General features: G+C 43.4%; 1 protein-coding gene across 1 annotated transcript in view; it reads right to left on the bottom strand.

The window, feature by feature from the left end:
* LOC104627135 (serine/threonine-protein phosphatase 2A regulatory subunit B'' subunit alpha-like) overlaps nucleotides 1-14,436 on the bottom strand; it is a 42,584-nt gene extending 28,148 nt beyond the window's left edge. Inside the window, exon 1 of the mRNA XM_010295246.1 lies at nucleotides 12,430-14,436. Coding sequence (XP_010293548.1) covers nucleotides 12,430-14,436 — 2,007 coding nt within the window. The remainder of the gene's footprint in view (nucleotides 1-12,429) is intronic.
* Nucleotides 14,437-15,211: the final 775 nt, after the last annotated feature.

The following is a 15,211-nucleotide window of genomic DNA, read 5'->3' as shown; positions in this document are numbered from 1 at the left end:
CTCTCCTGTATCTTGCAACAGAGAAAAAGCTGAAGATCACTTTCAGCCTTCAGGATTTCTCAGTCTATCCATGCCAGTATTCAGAGTCTGTATGGTCCTCAATACAGCGCTCACCCTTTGGAGAACAGGCCTGATTACTACCATCTGTTCTTCCTCCTACCGTTCTTGACTTCTACTCTCTCCCATACTGCACATCTTTGTGTCTGATCCTGAGCGATGCTGGAGCTCAAAGTGGGCCAGGTCTGAGGCACAAAGTGTTACTGGGATTGAAGAGGGCTGTGGGATAGCGTAAGCATCATCCCTGGTTACTCTGTTCCACAGTATGACAATGCAGGTGGGTGACCTGAAATGGTGGCAGGGGTTAAGCTGGGGGGGAAGTTGGTCACTCAGTTTGGGAGCGGCGGCTCACTGGGTTAAGAGAAGACAACCTTTCTCCTAGCTTTCTTTTGCTCTTCACTCACTAGAGTAACAAAAGCAAAAGCCAGACAAGCTGAATGTGTCTGGGGAGGGAGCATGTGGCTCCAGAGCAGCCGCTGCTGCATGTGAGAGGTAGATGAAGATCCACCCCTCTCCCATGGCTGTCTGCTTCAGTAAGGGAGGCTAAGCAAGAGGGGTGAATAGACTTCCCCGAGACAGGCCTTCTCAAGAAGCTTCCATCTGATTGGGAAATAGTGGGTTAATGAATCGGACCTTGGTGTGTAAGTCAAGCTAGTCATTTGACCTGGAGAACGCACCCCACCCCACCACTCCTGCCTTTACAATCTGCCTCCCACCAATCTGCCCTGCCTAGCCAGTGGCCTTTCCAGCCATGACCCAATTCTACTCGGTAGTTGTCACTTTCTGGATTCCAGTAGAGGGGAAATCCCTGCTGGTCTCTCACAGCACCATATTCATACAAACAATGCAAAGCTGGAACTGACAAGGAGATGCCAACTGCAGCCACTTGACGTCTATAATAGGACTTAACATCAGTTTGTCTTGAAGACCCATTTCTCAGAAACAGGTTTATTGCTCATTAATCTCTTCAATGCACACAGGCACTCCTAGCTGTCAGGACCGTGAGGAACTAGAAGAAATGACTGAAATTTAACAAAGAGGTCCACAGGCCAAAAAGCAGCAAAACAACATATCATCCTCTCAAAGGACACTGACTCTTCACTTCAATATATGCCCTTCCCTTACAGTACAAGTGAATGATAAAATGGGATTATTTTTTTTTCTTGGAAGACAAAGAGGAATCCCCAAAGTAGACCACCACAACAGCACTGTGACATTTTCCTCCTCTTCTGCATACCACATCCATCCTGATATGGCACAAGACTCAAGCTGATCGATCATCCTGTAACACAACTCATCCACTTTGCCCTGGCCTCCACCTTCTGGAAAGCAGAGCAACTCATTTTCCTCCAGATACTGCCAAAGTCACCAACGCTTGGTACCAGCTCACATAAGTCACAAGTCAGGACCCCAAAATCCACATCAATTTCCTGACCACAGCCCCAAAACAAGCCAGAAGGTTAGACATCTATAGGAGGAATACAGGGAATGCTGCCAAGCTTCAAAGTAGGGAGCCAGTTCAGACGTAGGTTTGCAGTTGACCTTCCCACTAAGACTGAATCATTACCTCCTGCTCAGTCCAAGGCAAACAAGGTGGAAGCATTGCTCATGGATGGCTTCTTTTCAGAAGATTCTACTTCAGGAATAGAAATAAAATTTTTGAACTTTGTCTTCTTCCTTCTCATGCAAGAAACGAGCTGGCTACAACACTACAAAGAGAAAACAAGCAGCAGCAACTAGCTCTTGAGGATCCTGATCCCTAGAACAGGGATGGCTATAACCAGATGTCAGCCACTATGGAGACAGCAGGGAGTCAAATACTTCCATTTATTCACAAATAGTTCTAAGTGATATGAGAGGAAATCCTATGGGAATTCCTTGGAAAAAAGTTTCTTATTGCAAAAAGTTAACCTTAATGCTGTTTGTTAAGTAGAACACATTTCTCCAACAGGTAGATGCATTTTCAGAAAGGACAACTAAGAAAGGAAACTACAAATACTATAATAAATCTTTTAGTCTGTTAGCTATCGGTAACAAAGTTAACTTCTTTTTTTTGCTAGAGAGGAAGGTGAGATTAAAGCCCATTTTTAAATACTGCTCTATAGCATGGTGTAATTTACTTTAACTAAAATCTGTCTATCCACTATATCATCTTTTGCCAGTCATACAATTTATTTATGGACAGACTAAAATAGTGACATCTGCATTATAAATAAACCAGACAGAACTACAACCTCATTGTAGCTACACAAACAAAGCACAGAGAGACTAAACCTCTGCCATCCAGGCCTGTCTCTCAGGGACTTGCCAGTCCCTGCAGAGAACTCCATGGAAGGAAGCAGTACACGTCAAGTGCTCAAAGACTTTCTACTCCTTCCTCCTGGCCCCAATCTCCAACAGGAGCCTAGATAATAAGTTTCTTGTTTTTTTCCAAATGGGATTCTGTAATCCTCCTTACTAGGGTACAGTGACTCAGCCTGGTTTCTCACAAGTCCACAGTGCTGACTTAATGTCTCCTTCCATTTTTTACAGTTCCTGTCTTACTGAAGCCTGATGGTAACTGGACACAAGCCATCCTCAAGGATCATCCATTCTCCAGAGTCAATCTGTATCTTTCACCTGAGACTTTCTCTCCTTCCCTGAAGCCCTGTCCCATCATTGTATCTTTCTGCTGCCTCTTTTTTACCCATCTCTAAGGACCGTAAGAACAGCAAAGGGTTGCATGCACACAGCTCCCAACAGCACGAGGAGGAGAGGCTATGAGAAAATGCATTTCTGGAAAGAATCTTTTCTACTGTAAATCATAAACTCACCAGCAGAAACAAAGTCCAATCACAGCAAAACACAAATGAAAACAAACTCTATCTAAGCAACACAGAAACACAAAGGGATTTAGGTGGGAAGAGACACAGGCTAACTGTAAGGCTAGATCAAGTTCCTCATGGCCTTATCCAGTTGAGTTTTGAAAACAGAGACCTTGCATGCCTTCGCTGACAAATGTGCCTATAGATCTTACACATGTCCTTCCTGCAACTTCAGCCCACATTCCAAATTCTTCTCTGACGACTCCATGGAGAAAACCACCAGTGTGCATCCAAATTAATTCAGAGAAGGACAACAGTGGGCATAAACCTCCAATCCTCACAGAACCCCCACTGCAATTCTCACCTGTCCTGATATGCAGATGACACACACCTAGGGGCAAGGCTGGCATGACAAAAGGCAGAACCTCACGTGTGAGACACCTTGACAAACTGTTCAACTACTTCCATGAGAAAAGGTGCCAAGTGTTCCACCTGCGCACCGCAACCCGAAGCATTGGTTCAGGCTGGGAATCCACTGGCTGAGCCCTGCTGAAAAGGTGCCGGGGAGATGGTGTGCACCAGGCTGAACACCAGCCTGCAGCATTGTCTAATTACAAATCAGGCAAACGATGTACCAGACTGCATCAGGAGTCAGGCCAGGAGAACACAGGAGGTTATCATCTCCTCTTCCTGACATGAGAGAGGCTGCATCTGGATTACTGTGACCAGTTTTGGGCCTTCACTTCAAAAGGAATGAGGAGAGACCGGAGAGAGATCTACAGAAGGCTATCTGATTTGATAGCTGCGCTCAGAAGCACATGGCGGGAGAGACTGAGGGGATGGGCCTGTTTTGCCAGGCAAAGAGGAAGCTAAGGGATGGATGGGCTAATCACAGCCTACAGCTATTGGAAGCATAGTTACAGAGATGTGACAGTAGAAGGGTGAATTTAACTGAGGGTAGTATAGTCTTCAAGAGGTCACTAGAAGTGCATGGAGGAATCTTCATCCTTGGCAGTTTTCAAGACTCAGAGAAAGACAGCTCTGATGTGACCTAGTGTTAGGAACAGTCTTCCTACAAGTGAGAATGCTGGATTAGAGACCTCCCTACCTCCCTTCCCACCAACACTGCTATGGGAGAGTCTCTGATCCTTCCATAAAAAGTCCTGCAAAAGATGAGCACAAGAACTGAAATCTACAGCTCTTGAGAGATACGGGTTTTACAAAAAACCTTCTCGTCCCTTGCCTTTCTGGCCAACATCTATGTTAGCAACTACCTATCACTCGTGTCTCTGCTCCCTATCACTGCCTCATTACCTTTCCTCCTACTAGCACTTTTTCCGTACTTAGTGAGTCCAATTACATCTACTCTCAGGTCATCTCACACTAACACTCCCAAGCCACAGCATATAGACACACAAGGCACAAAAAATTAACAACTCGCTGCTGCCTGGTGGGAGAACTCCCATCTCTGTCCTCCACTCCCAAATGTACATTGTCACTGCATACCAAGTGCCAGCTCCAGAGCTTGCCAGACCCCCTTGTGAACCAATTTAACCCACTTGGAAAGGCAGAAAACTGACTTAGCTTTGTTGATGGACGATATTCTGCCATGTTATGAGTTAAGCCAGATCACAGAAAGGCCTGTGAGGCCCAGTGCAAGACAGGGGTGACAAAAGATGTGGAGATAGCAAGAGGAAACAAGTACTGGAGGAAAGAGTAGAGGAAGCAAGACCATCTTTTTTTCAGCTGCAATTGTCCTGAACCGCATTAGTTCACTTGCCTTGGATCTGCAGCCCCAGAGCAGTTATACTCGATGCATTTGGCAGTGAAGGTTGCTGCTTCAGACCAGCCAGAGGGCTCATGTACCAACAGCTTGTCAATTTTTCCAGCTGGTCTACTAGGAGATCTTTCCTTTCCCTGCAGACCATACCCTGATTATGTCCTTAGGTGATCAGACTAACTCCGGAGAGTGAACTTAGCTGTGCCGCATGGTTCTTGCTAGTCCCTTCTAAATTGCTCATGGGCCCCACCCAAGCTATTACTACACATCATTACTTCATGCAGTTCTCCTCTAGGGAGTGAAAAAACATGTTCCAGAGATTAACCTCATATATGTACTTTAACCTGTCACCAGAACTCATGAAAACAAAACGTGCTACGATATACTCTGGAGCGATTTTAAAAGCTGTTTCTTAGGAAACAGCTGCACTGCTCCTAATTTCAACTTTTTAACTTCCTCATGGGGTCACTGATTATTTAAATATAGAGGAAGGTCAAGATGGGTGATTTCAGCATGTTGTGACTCGCTGTAAGTCTGGGGTGTCCTAGCACAAATCACTCCAATCTTTTGCCAGTTGTCCTAGAAAGTGAGTACAGCAGCTGGGGTTTACCAAGAAATATAGCTGTGGTACAATTTCCATTTGCTTGGCTACGTCTCCATGATCTTAAGGGTCTTTTCCAACCTAAATGATTCTGTGATTCTATTATCTCCTTCAGAGATAGGAAGAAACAGCACAACAAAGCACTTCGTTTTGGTAAAAATCACAAATGCCAGAGCCAGGTAGGCTGGTCTGTGCACACATTTGTACAGTAGAGAGCACAACCCACTAAATACAGCAGAATGTTGTGGTTGTTCCACATGCAACAAGAAATATTCTGAGAAATAACATACACAAATAGGGTTTTTCTTACAAAAACACAGAAAAGATTTAAGTCTTACACTACCTCTCCCTATTAAATCACTGCCCCTGCTGTTAATTTTTTTCCCCTTGTTTACAAAGACATTTTAACTCTGCAATCTAAGCCTGGAAGGTTTATTTTTAAACCTGTTGGTATCTAGCTGCAAATAACTTTCTGCAAATAGACACGCCTAGAGGGGACACAGTTTGATTCTCTGATCCAATAAAAAATACAAAGCAACAGAAAAAGAAAAAGAAATGCCAAGTGTTCAAACCTGGGCCTGCTGGAATGACTTCAGCCTCCTCTTGAATCGAGATGGAAGAACAAAATCACAGCCCTTCGCAAGGAAAGCTAGCTCCCCTCCTAAGTCTGGGTCCCTCCGCAGAGAACTCTCCTTGATCATCATCCTGGTCAGCTCCTAAGCAGGTATTGCCCTTTCCAGAAGGGGCACAGGGGCTCTGTAGGAGACCACTTCAAGACCAGTACGTTGCTCTCTTGGTTTTGACTTTTACAGGAAAAAAATGGCAAAAGGCTTCAACATACTGCGTCTTCTCTCTCTTCACAAGGACAACAACTAGAGATTTTATCTTACTCCTGAAGCGAGAGCTCTCTTTTTTAACTGATATTCAAAGTATCTTTCAGTACCACCAGGATCTTCTGCCTTCTTGTAATATAATTGAGAAACATGATCTACAACAGAATCTATTTCCCTGCTGGCTACATGACAGACAATCTGTCCTTGGCTTGTAATAGGCCAGGGGTAATATGGGAAAGGAAGCACCCACCACCAAGAGTGCTAAAATTAGATACACTGCAGAAGTGACTAAATATACCATCTTCTCCAATAGTTCTTACTTTATGTGCTTCAGTGCTGAAGCCCGAGGTACAAACTTGCATCAGTCAGACTCAGAGTTCAACCACATGCTCTCAGCCAAGGCCCGTGCGTGTATGATGCCAGTGGTTTGAGGTCCCTGCTTCTGAGGTGATGAAGCAGAAGATCAGCATTAGCTCCCATTCTAGACCAAAGGCTGTAATTTTCAAAAATCATCATTTTTTCCTTCTCGCTTGGAAAAAGCAAATCATCTAGTTTCTTTAATGCTAAGCAAACACATAAGGATGATCTTGGATAATAAGCTCAGGCATTCTAAAGCAGTTCTTAAGAAAACTGTTTCATAAAGACACCAAAGGCATCATTCTTTTGATTCCCTTTTCCCATAACTCTCACAAGACAAAAGCAAAGCAATTCTCAGTAGACAATAGTTTACTCTCTCTCTGCATGACCTTGTGCAAGCAGCCTTCAAACTCTTGCTCAGACTTTGTCTAGGCTTGTTGAAAGTCTATTCTCCCTCTCCTATCATGACAACGGTGCCAAAGGCCTAAATCCAGTTCTTACTCCACAAGATGAACAAACACCTAGTCCCATGGCCTGCTTTTCCTGCTTGACTTTAAAAGTCCTAGCTACTTTGACAGTTTACTTTGTAAGCTTAGTACCTAGAACAACATCCGATTTCTAGCAAGTAGGCTTGCTTTTATCAAAATATTGCATTTCAAATGGTCTCACTGAGCCTCACCAACAGAAAGCTTTTATCATACTGCATGTGACTCCAGTATCCTTCTCTTCCTGGTTTCCTGTAGAAGGGCCAAGCTTATTCCATGCACAGCATCACTTAATATAACTGGACTAGAGATAGACACAGAAGCAGCCTATCCAAAAGGATGCTCTTACCATCATAAATTTGCTCTTGTGCAGTTAATTAGCCTTTTTACTAAAGGAGAGAGATCCCCAGCTGACACTCACACGAGGCATTTTTTTAATGTCTTCATAAACCTGTATCAAAACCCCCAAGATTCTTGTCTCTCCTGTTGCTTCTCAATCATCAGGCCATGACCCCACAACCTGGGCTGTGGAATCCAGTTCTTTATGAAAGAATTGAACAAGAACATAGCAGTTTTGGATGCCTGAAAGAAACATACTGATCTAGCTATTTCTTATCTCTTTGCTCTAAGTGACCCAGTTTAAAGCGTGAAGGTGAGAGATGTCAAGTCTAAAGAGGTGTCAGGTTGCCTTCGTTAGCCATCAGAATACAGAAAGAATCTCACCTGTGCCAAAAGCTGGAGGCTTAGTCTTAAAAGATTTGGATGATTTAATCATCATGAGACTTAGCTGTACCCCAAAGCCTGGCTGCAACAATTCAATGCACTCCGTACAGCTGAGAAGGGCACCAGCTTCAACTGTTTTCAAAACAGATTAAACTTCTCCAGCAACCGTGTGACTTAGTTTTATAGTCAATGAGGCTGAAAACCAACATGTATCACAAGGCTTTGTTTCACCTACCTTTAGATGTCGACTTCAAGATAAGTCAACTTCACACAAGCAGAGACTGTATCTGCCCTGATTACAAAAGGTGCCTGCATGCCAAGAACATGTCCCTAGGTGTTTGGTATCAGTTCTTTTAATTCCTTAATTTAATCCAATTTAACTTCCCCCCCCCGTATCATCTTTGATTCTGAGATACTTTAGGATTCATTTACTATTTTAATTTATTACAATAACTACTACCAAACAACAAAAAAAAAATGCCCTTTTTTTCTATTTGAGTTTAGAAATAATGAATAATTGGTGTTTGAAAAGAGTGCAGATTGTGTGTATAGCTTGATTGACAGATATTATCATTATCTGATCAAAGCAATTTGTAATATATGTAAATGAAAGCTGATTTTCCAGAAAAAGTTTTCCGTTATATTTTGGATGCATTTTGAGAAAATGTGATTGTTTCATGACAAAGTTAAAGCTAGTATGATGTTATAGAAGACACTTTTTACAGTTAATTGCCCCCCCCAAGATCCTTCATAAGCATATCATCAACTTTGCAAAACGAAGCACCACACAGAATTATGAAGCAGCATTTTGAAGGAGCAGAATTACGAAGTTGACAGCTCAACCTTAACTTTATATATGATTATGAAAGAGTCTTAATTCCACTCAGAGCCATCTTTGGGCCACTTTTTTAAGCATGCAACATAGACATTTTGATACATAAAGGCAAGGTGTGTGGCCTCAAGACAATGTTTTAGATGACAGTAAGTTAGGAACCCTTCTGAGAGTCCCAGCAATACCCACCCCATCAGTCATTCAGGTGAGGCCGGATTAGATGCTACCTAGCGCCAGCACAGAGGAAATGTGGCAGCAGGGAACGGCCTCTGGATACTTGACTCAGGGCTCTACCACCTGAGATATACAGAATCATTAAGGTTGGAAAAGACCTTTAAGATCATCAAGTCCAACCATCAACCCAACACCACCATGCCCGCTAAACCATGTCCCAAAGTGCCACGTCTACACGTTTTTTGAACACCACGAGTGATGGTGACTCCACCATCTCCCTGGGCAGCCTGTGCCAATGTTTGACCACTTTCAGTAAAAAAATTTTTCCTAATACCTAGTCTAAAGATCTAGTCTATTAGTGGTTAGACAAGGTGGTCTGAGCCCATTTCTCAACTCTGTAAACCCTCTGTTCCCTGATCCACAGTCCCTGTCCAGAGACAGTTGTACCACCCATTTGACCTCAGCGTGAGCAATTTCATTTACTAATCTGGCAGAAAACAAACTTAACGAAAATTTTTTATCTTGTATACAAATATCATGTTATAAAGAAAGATTCAAAACCATGCAATAGGAAGTAGAGGCATGAGGGAGAGAGAAATGGGAAGTAGGACTGTTCTTTCTGGCGCACTACACCATGAGTAATCCTTTTGAGAAGAGATATCCAGCTGAGGAAGGACAAAAGAGAGGCCTCTTTTTGTATCAAACCCTGGTCCTGATCTCTGCTTACAAAATTATTCACAAACTTTATCCAACAGCTCTTAAAATAAAAAGCATGAGCAAGACTTGGAGCAGAGCCCTGCACTACTCAAACTTAATTCTGAAAATAGAATGAGTAAGTTTCCTACAGACTTTTCTAGGGTACTTTCACTGGAGTACCAAGCATTCTGCAAGCGTTAACTGAATTTAAATGCTCTGTCATCCTGTATGGATGGTAGACCAAGGGCGCAGAGGTTAAGGTCAAAACCATCCTCTGCTGACTTTTCCAAGGACTTTGCATAAGATGACATTTTACTCAAAGGGTAGCACCTTTACCTTACAAAAAACACCCTGATGCTCAGCACTTCTGCAGATCAGGTCAGAGACTCCCAACAGCCCCATCTCCACCTTCTCCACTACTCGCTCGTTCTAGTTTCCCCCCGTTTCCCACACACCTGCCAGCCCACCCAGGCTTCAGTCCTTATTGCCCTATCTACAGACAAAAATATAGATAAATATTTGGGGGTTTTGCCAACCTCTAACAAACCACCGAACTGTTTTCACCAAATTATTTCTTTCAAAAACAACACATTAAAAAATCAGCTTAAGCCAGGCACGCAGAACAGGAAATTTTAAAACAAATAGTTGGAGGTTTACAGATAAAGCAATGGAAAACTGGATCTCAGAATGGGAAATGTCAGACAGTCTAAAAGTATGCAACGCTTCCTGGCCTGCCTGAAAGAAGCATGATGCGCTCATTATGTGCTCTGTAAAACTGATGGACTTCTTGAGTATTCATGGCCTAGTTTCTAAATATTTGGTTTGCAAAATTAAGAGGCAAGTAATTCTATTGTTCTCTGTGGAGAATCATAATTGGTTTTATGATAAAGGGAAAAGTCTGTTGCTGATATAAGTTAGCACAGATTTCAACACAGATAGGCCAACTGAACCAGCAAACAGTCTGGTCTGAAGCAGCTCTCCCTTTCCTTTTTCATTGCTTAGGATTTGAGGGATATTAAAACTGTCACAACCTTCATAAGTGAAAGCTGCACTGTGTTTTCATCAGTATTAGGTCTCCGGGGTTTTTGTGCGTGTGTGCAACTATCTGATAACAGTTTTATGAGCTCTAAGAAAATATAACAAATACTTTACCTATTATACATTCAGGCACACATGTGCAATACTGAAACCAGAATCCGCATGGAGCTCCAGCTAGATCCAGAGTTATGCAGGAACATGGATGTATTCCCTAGATGCTATACCTAGAGCGGGCCTTGAGTCCACAGCCAAGTGTGTGGCCACATCTATACTATAAGCAACACCAAACCTCAGAGTAAATGTAGAGCCAGCAGTTCAGATGAATTTCACAGAATCATTAAGGTTGGAAGAGACCTTTAAGATCAAGTCCAACCATCAACCCACCATGCCCACTAAACCATGTCCCAAAGTGCCACGTCTACACGTTTTTTGAACACTTCCAGTGATGGTGACTCCACCACCCCCCGGGCAACCTGTTCCAATGCTTGACCACTTTCTCTGTAAAGAAATTTTTCCTAATTTTGCCCACTCTGCTAAGGGCTGACTCCCCCTGAAGCTGCATCCATGCTGCACAGTGCTGAGCCCAGGCCCCCTCCAGCTCCTCCAGGTCCCCAAGACCTTTCTCATGATCCTTTGTTCTCAGGCATCTGCACAAAGCAAGGCTTGTGCTGCTGCACGGAGGAGAAGAGCTCTTGTAGTATGGGAGCAGGTTATAGGACCATAGAAGGCAGGCTGGGAGCAAACCAACACACAGGCTAGGTGGATGATTAGGGAAACAAGCTGGTAAGGGATCAGATTGATAAGCTATGTGAAAGTGTAAATGCATCCAATTTCCAAGTATTATAGAAAAAATTGCCACAAAGTCAGTGTCATGCTTCATCAAACACACTTTTGTTTTGACATTAACAAGTTAGAAATTTTTGTAAATTAATATACAAGGCAAGAATAGCTATTATAAGAGATTACTTTAAGAGCTTTTGGAGCTGCTTAATTCTACACTCTTAAAGGAAAAACATTCTTTCTCTTGCTTGAGGTATCAGACAAGGTTATGCTCACCATTTTCTGTAAGAAAAGATGCCCAGAGAAACACTTAGAGAACCTAGAGAGCCTAGTCCAAAAAGATCTCATGCCTGTCATTTAGGGTCAGGCCACCCATCCCGTTTCAGAATTGCACCAAATACCTGTATTTTCAGGAAAGTGGACCGTTTTGAAGACATGCACATCATGCTCTAACTGGAAGGAGCTATGAGAGTTCACTTACAATCCAGACACTTTTTAAGTGCCTACATGGAAGGTAGATTTTGGAAAGTGAAGCCCTCTCTATACTTGCTGTGCACTTGCACTTGGAAGTTTGGCACCAAACTGTCTTGAAAATTTGGCCCTTGTTATCAAGTGAAAAGCACTGAGGGCTGAACAGATGGCCTTGGCTTCTCTCTAAAGCAGGCTCCCATCAAGACCCTTTTTCCTGGGAAAACTTACTACTTATTTGAGAGGTACAAGCGATGCAGACTCCACAATGACTTTATGCACTGGGGACAGGGGAAAAAAAAAACCTAAATCTTGCTAGATTATGACCTTTGTGCCATGGAGGATCTGCGTCTTTGGGAACTAGTGATGAGGAGGACAACAAAAGGCTGTTGGACTCCGCTTGGAAATGGGAAAGGGAGAACATTCAGTTCTCATTGAACTGGTGAGGCAGTCCAACACCCGCTCCCAGGGATAAAGTAGTTAGCTGAAAAATTGTTTCTACCCTCTATTATATAGGACCCATTGAAACCACAAGGAAACAGCCTACAGGAGCACCAGCAGGAAAGGAATAAGCTCAAAGGTGAAACCACACATGAGGCCGTATTTTGTTTGCTTAGGGGTTTTAGTTTCCTTTTTTTGTTTGTATTTAAATAAATGCTACATTTCTGCCTGGCTGAGCATGTTATTCCACACTGCAGCATCCAAAGCACAATGAATCACTTAGCAGATGTAAATTTTTTTCCCCCACATTTTCACACATTTGTTTTACTCACTATCCCATCAAAGGTTTGGTTCTCTTACCTTAATCACTTCTGGGGCCTGCTGAATCGAAGCTGGAACAGAGTCTCTGGAGGCAGCCCCAGCACAGCTTTTTTGTCCTCCAAGGAAGGACTGTGAAGGAGTTGTTAAAGTTTCCTGAAGAATCTGCATCACTTCCCTCTCCTTGGACAAGCTTCCCTTGCCTGTCTGGAATTCCACCAGCTCCTGGGCAAAGTCCTCAATGCTTTCCAGGATACGCAGTAAAAGGGCTTTGTCATCCTCTTCCATTTTATGGCCATTGGTTTCCATGATTTTTGACAAAGGAGAAGTTGGGTCAACGGGTTTATTTTTGGGTTCAAGAGTCAGAGGTAGTACCTGCCTACCCTGCCAGCCAAACACCTGCAAACAGGCAGGTTCACTCTCCTTTAGAGAGGGTTCCCTCAAAGTACTCTCCATTTTCTGCGAGAAGCACTCTAAGTCCAGCAGCAGTTTGTCTATCTCATCCTTGTCTATCTTACTGCACATCTGCTCCCCTTTGGAGGCATCAGCTTGGGAACCACACAATACAGACTCCAAAACTGGTTTTAAAGGAGTAATTTTCTCAGAAGCGTGGGAGAGCTCAACATCTCCCACTCTGGCACGTTCTGCTTTAGCATCGGCAGTTAGATCTGAACAACCAGCTAGCTGGTAGCCGCGCTCCAAACTCTGCCAACCCCCTTTCTGCTCTGCTTTCTTTATTTTCCCTAACTTTTTTTCCCCATCAGACTCTTCCTCTATGTACAGAGTCTCAGTGGAAGACATGCAGTCAGAAGGGCTTGTGGCTGGCAACTGAGGTAGAGCACAAGCATCTTTCACAGCTCTCACGCTGTTCTCCTGTGGGACGCTATGAAGGGAATTTGAGATAAAGCTCACAGTACTCGTTCGGTTGGACTGAGGGGTGCTTGTCACCTCACACTGATCACCTGGTAGTCCAAGAGGAACCGCACTTGAGGACGGCAGCTGAATAATATCTTCATACCTAGGTGGCTGCTCATCTCCAAATACAGGGGGAAAGAGAGTTTGCTGCAAGCCATTGAAACAGTTAACTAGTTCTGCCAAGTCGCTAGCTTCCCTGTGTCCTGGTGGCTTGAGCTCAAAGGGTAGCTTTTTCAGGTATGAAGAAAATCTTGTCATCAGATTCATATATATCATTTCTGAATTAGCCAGGGGATCATTGCTACTCCCTCCACTAACACTGTCTGCAGACTTCTTCTTGATGCAATGTTTTATTATGTCTGTGCACTTTTTCAGATCCTCTGAGCACTTGAGCAAGATGTCTAAGCACACCTTAATATCTCCACCAGAAGAACCATCTAGCTTGTGTTTTTCCAAAATCTGGGTAATGAAGTTCTCCTCAGAGAAGGAATGAGGGGAGAAGGGAACCATGGGATTCATGGTGACTTCTGGCACATCACTGCTCTCCTGCCATTTCTCCACAGGTGAGGGACTCTGCAAAAAGCCACAGGGAGGGCAGTTCTCATCATTGTTGAAATGCCCATAAATCAAGTCGAAATCAAATGATCGTCTGCTGAACGATTCTGACCGAACTTTTCTTCCCTTTCTGTAGGCCACATGACTGGAAGAGTTTTTGAGCTTTTCAAATGAGAATTCTTTTATTTTACCACTGGCAAGGTTTATCGCCTCACCAGTAATGTCTTTTAAACTGCTGGAGGCTTGCACTGAGGAGCCCTTTTTGATTCTTGGATTATTTGGGAGGATTTGGTGATAGTCCTCATTTCCAGGCAAGGCAAGTCCATTTTCAGGAACAGGAATTTTATGGTCTAGGTTGGCATCTTGGACACTGAGCTCTGCACAGACACTGTGGTGGGCAACTATGCATGTAACTCCTTGCTTAAACACTTGGCAAGTCCCTGTGCAATAATGCACAGTGTGCTGAAAGTGCTGGTCTATCACCACGCTGCTGTAGCAGTTCACAGAAGTGACCATAAGCCTATAGGTTGCTGCCATAGCACGGACCACGCTTGGAAGTGAGGCTTCAAAATTTACCATGAATTAACAGGAAAAAGTTCACCCGCCCACACACTTTTCACAGCAACACCAGATTTAATAAAAACATTCAAATGTCAGTTGCAAACGTTCAAGCTACATGAGCAACTACTTCCTTGGAAAGCCCTAGTGAAGTCTGGAGTGGTATCTGCAGTACCATTACAACAATTAGTGCAACCTGCATAAGGTTTAACTTAAGGCAACTTGATTCTTGTACTCCATGCAGAAAGCTTTGCTGATCAGAGATGCAGTATGAGCTGCTCCATTTCCAATGGTCCAGGTACCTTCTCCAGCAGGTGTCATAAAATTCAGACAGTTCTTAGGCAGAAGTGACAAGACAGTGATTTTGTTCAACCCTTCTTCTCTCTTTTGGAGTGGGCCAGTAAGAGATAGGTAATCAAGTAGCATGTACAGACAAAAAATCCACAGTATTCTTGTGAGATTCCCCACTCACACTGGTAAGGTAGGTCCCTGCAACAGGAAAAAAAACAGCGTGAGAGTCATTATAATTTCCATGTAATATGCAGCCTTGTCTACTACCAAACATATGGCACCAGACCGTAACAACCAACACGCAGGCTTGCGCAGAATAAGAGGAGGCTGATATTTTTCCTTCACTCAGATCTACCATATAAGAACACTGCTGAGGAGCTAGCCTATATTTATACACAGGCTGTCTGTGTGTTGCCATTTTAACAGCTCTATTTTAACCACTCATTAATTTTTTTTCAGACTTGCTTTTTCTCCTCCTCAGACTGAACAAAACATTACCTTTAAC

Source organism: Phaethon lepturus, unplaced genomic scaffold (assembly GCF_000687285.1).
Source record: "Phaethon lepturus isolate BGI_N335 unplaced genomic scaffold, ASM68728v1 scaffold15229, whole genome shotgun sequence".
In the NCBI taxonomy this organism is placed as follows: Eukaryota; Metazoa; Chordata; class Aves; order Phaethontiformes; family Phaethontidae; genus Phaethon; species Phaethon lepturus.
Note: the sequence above shows the minus strand (reverse complement) of the source record. Positions and strands in the feature narration are given on the sequence as shown.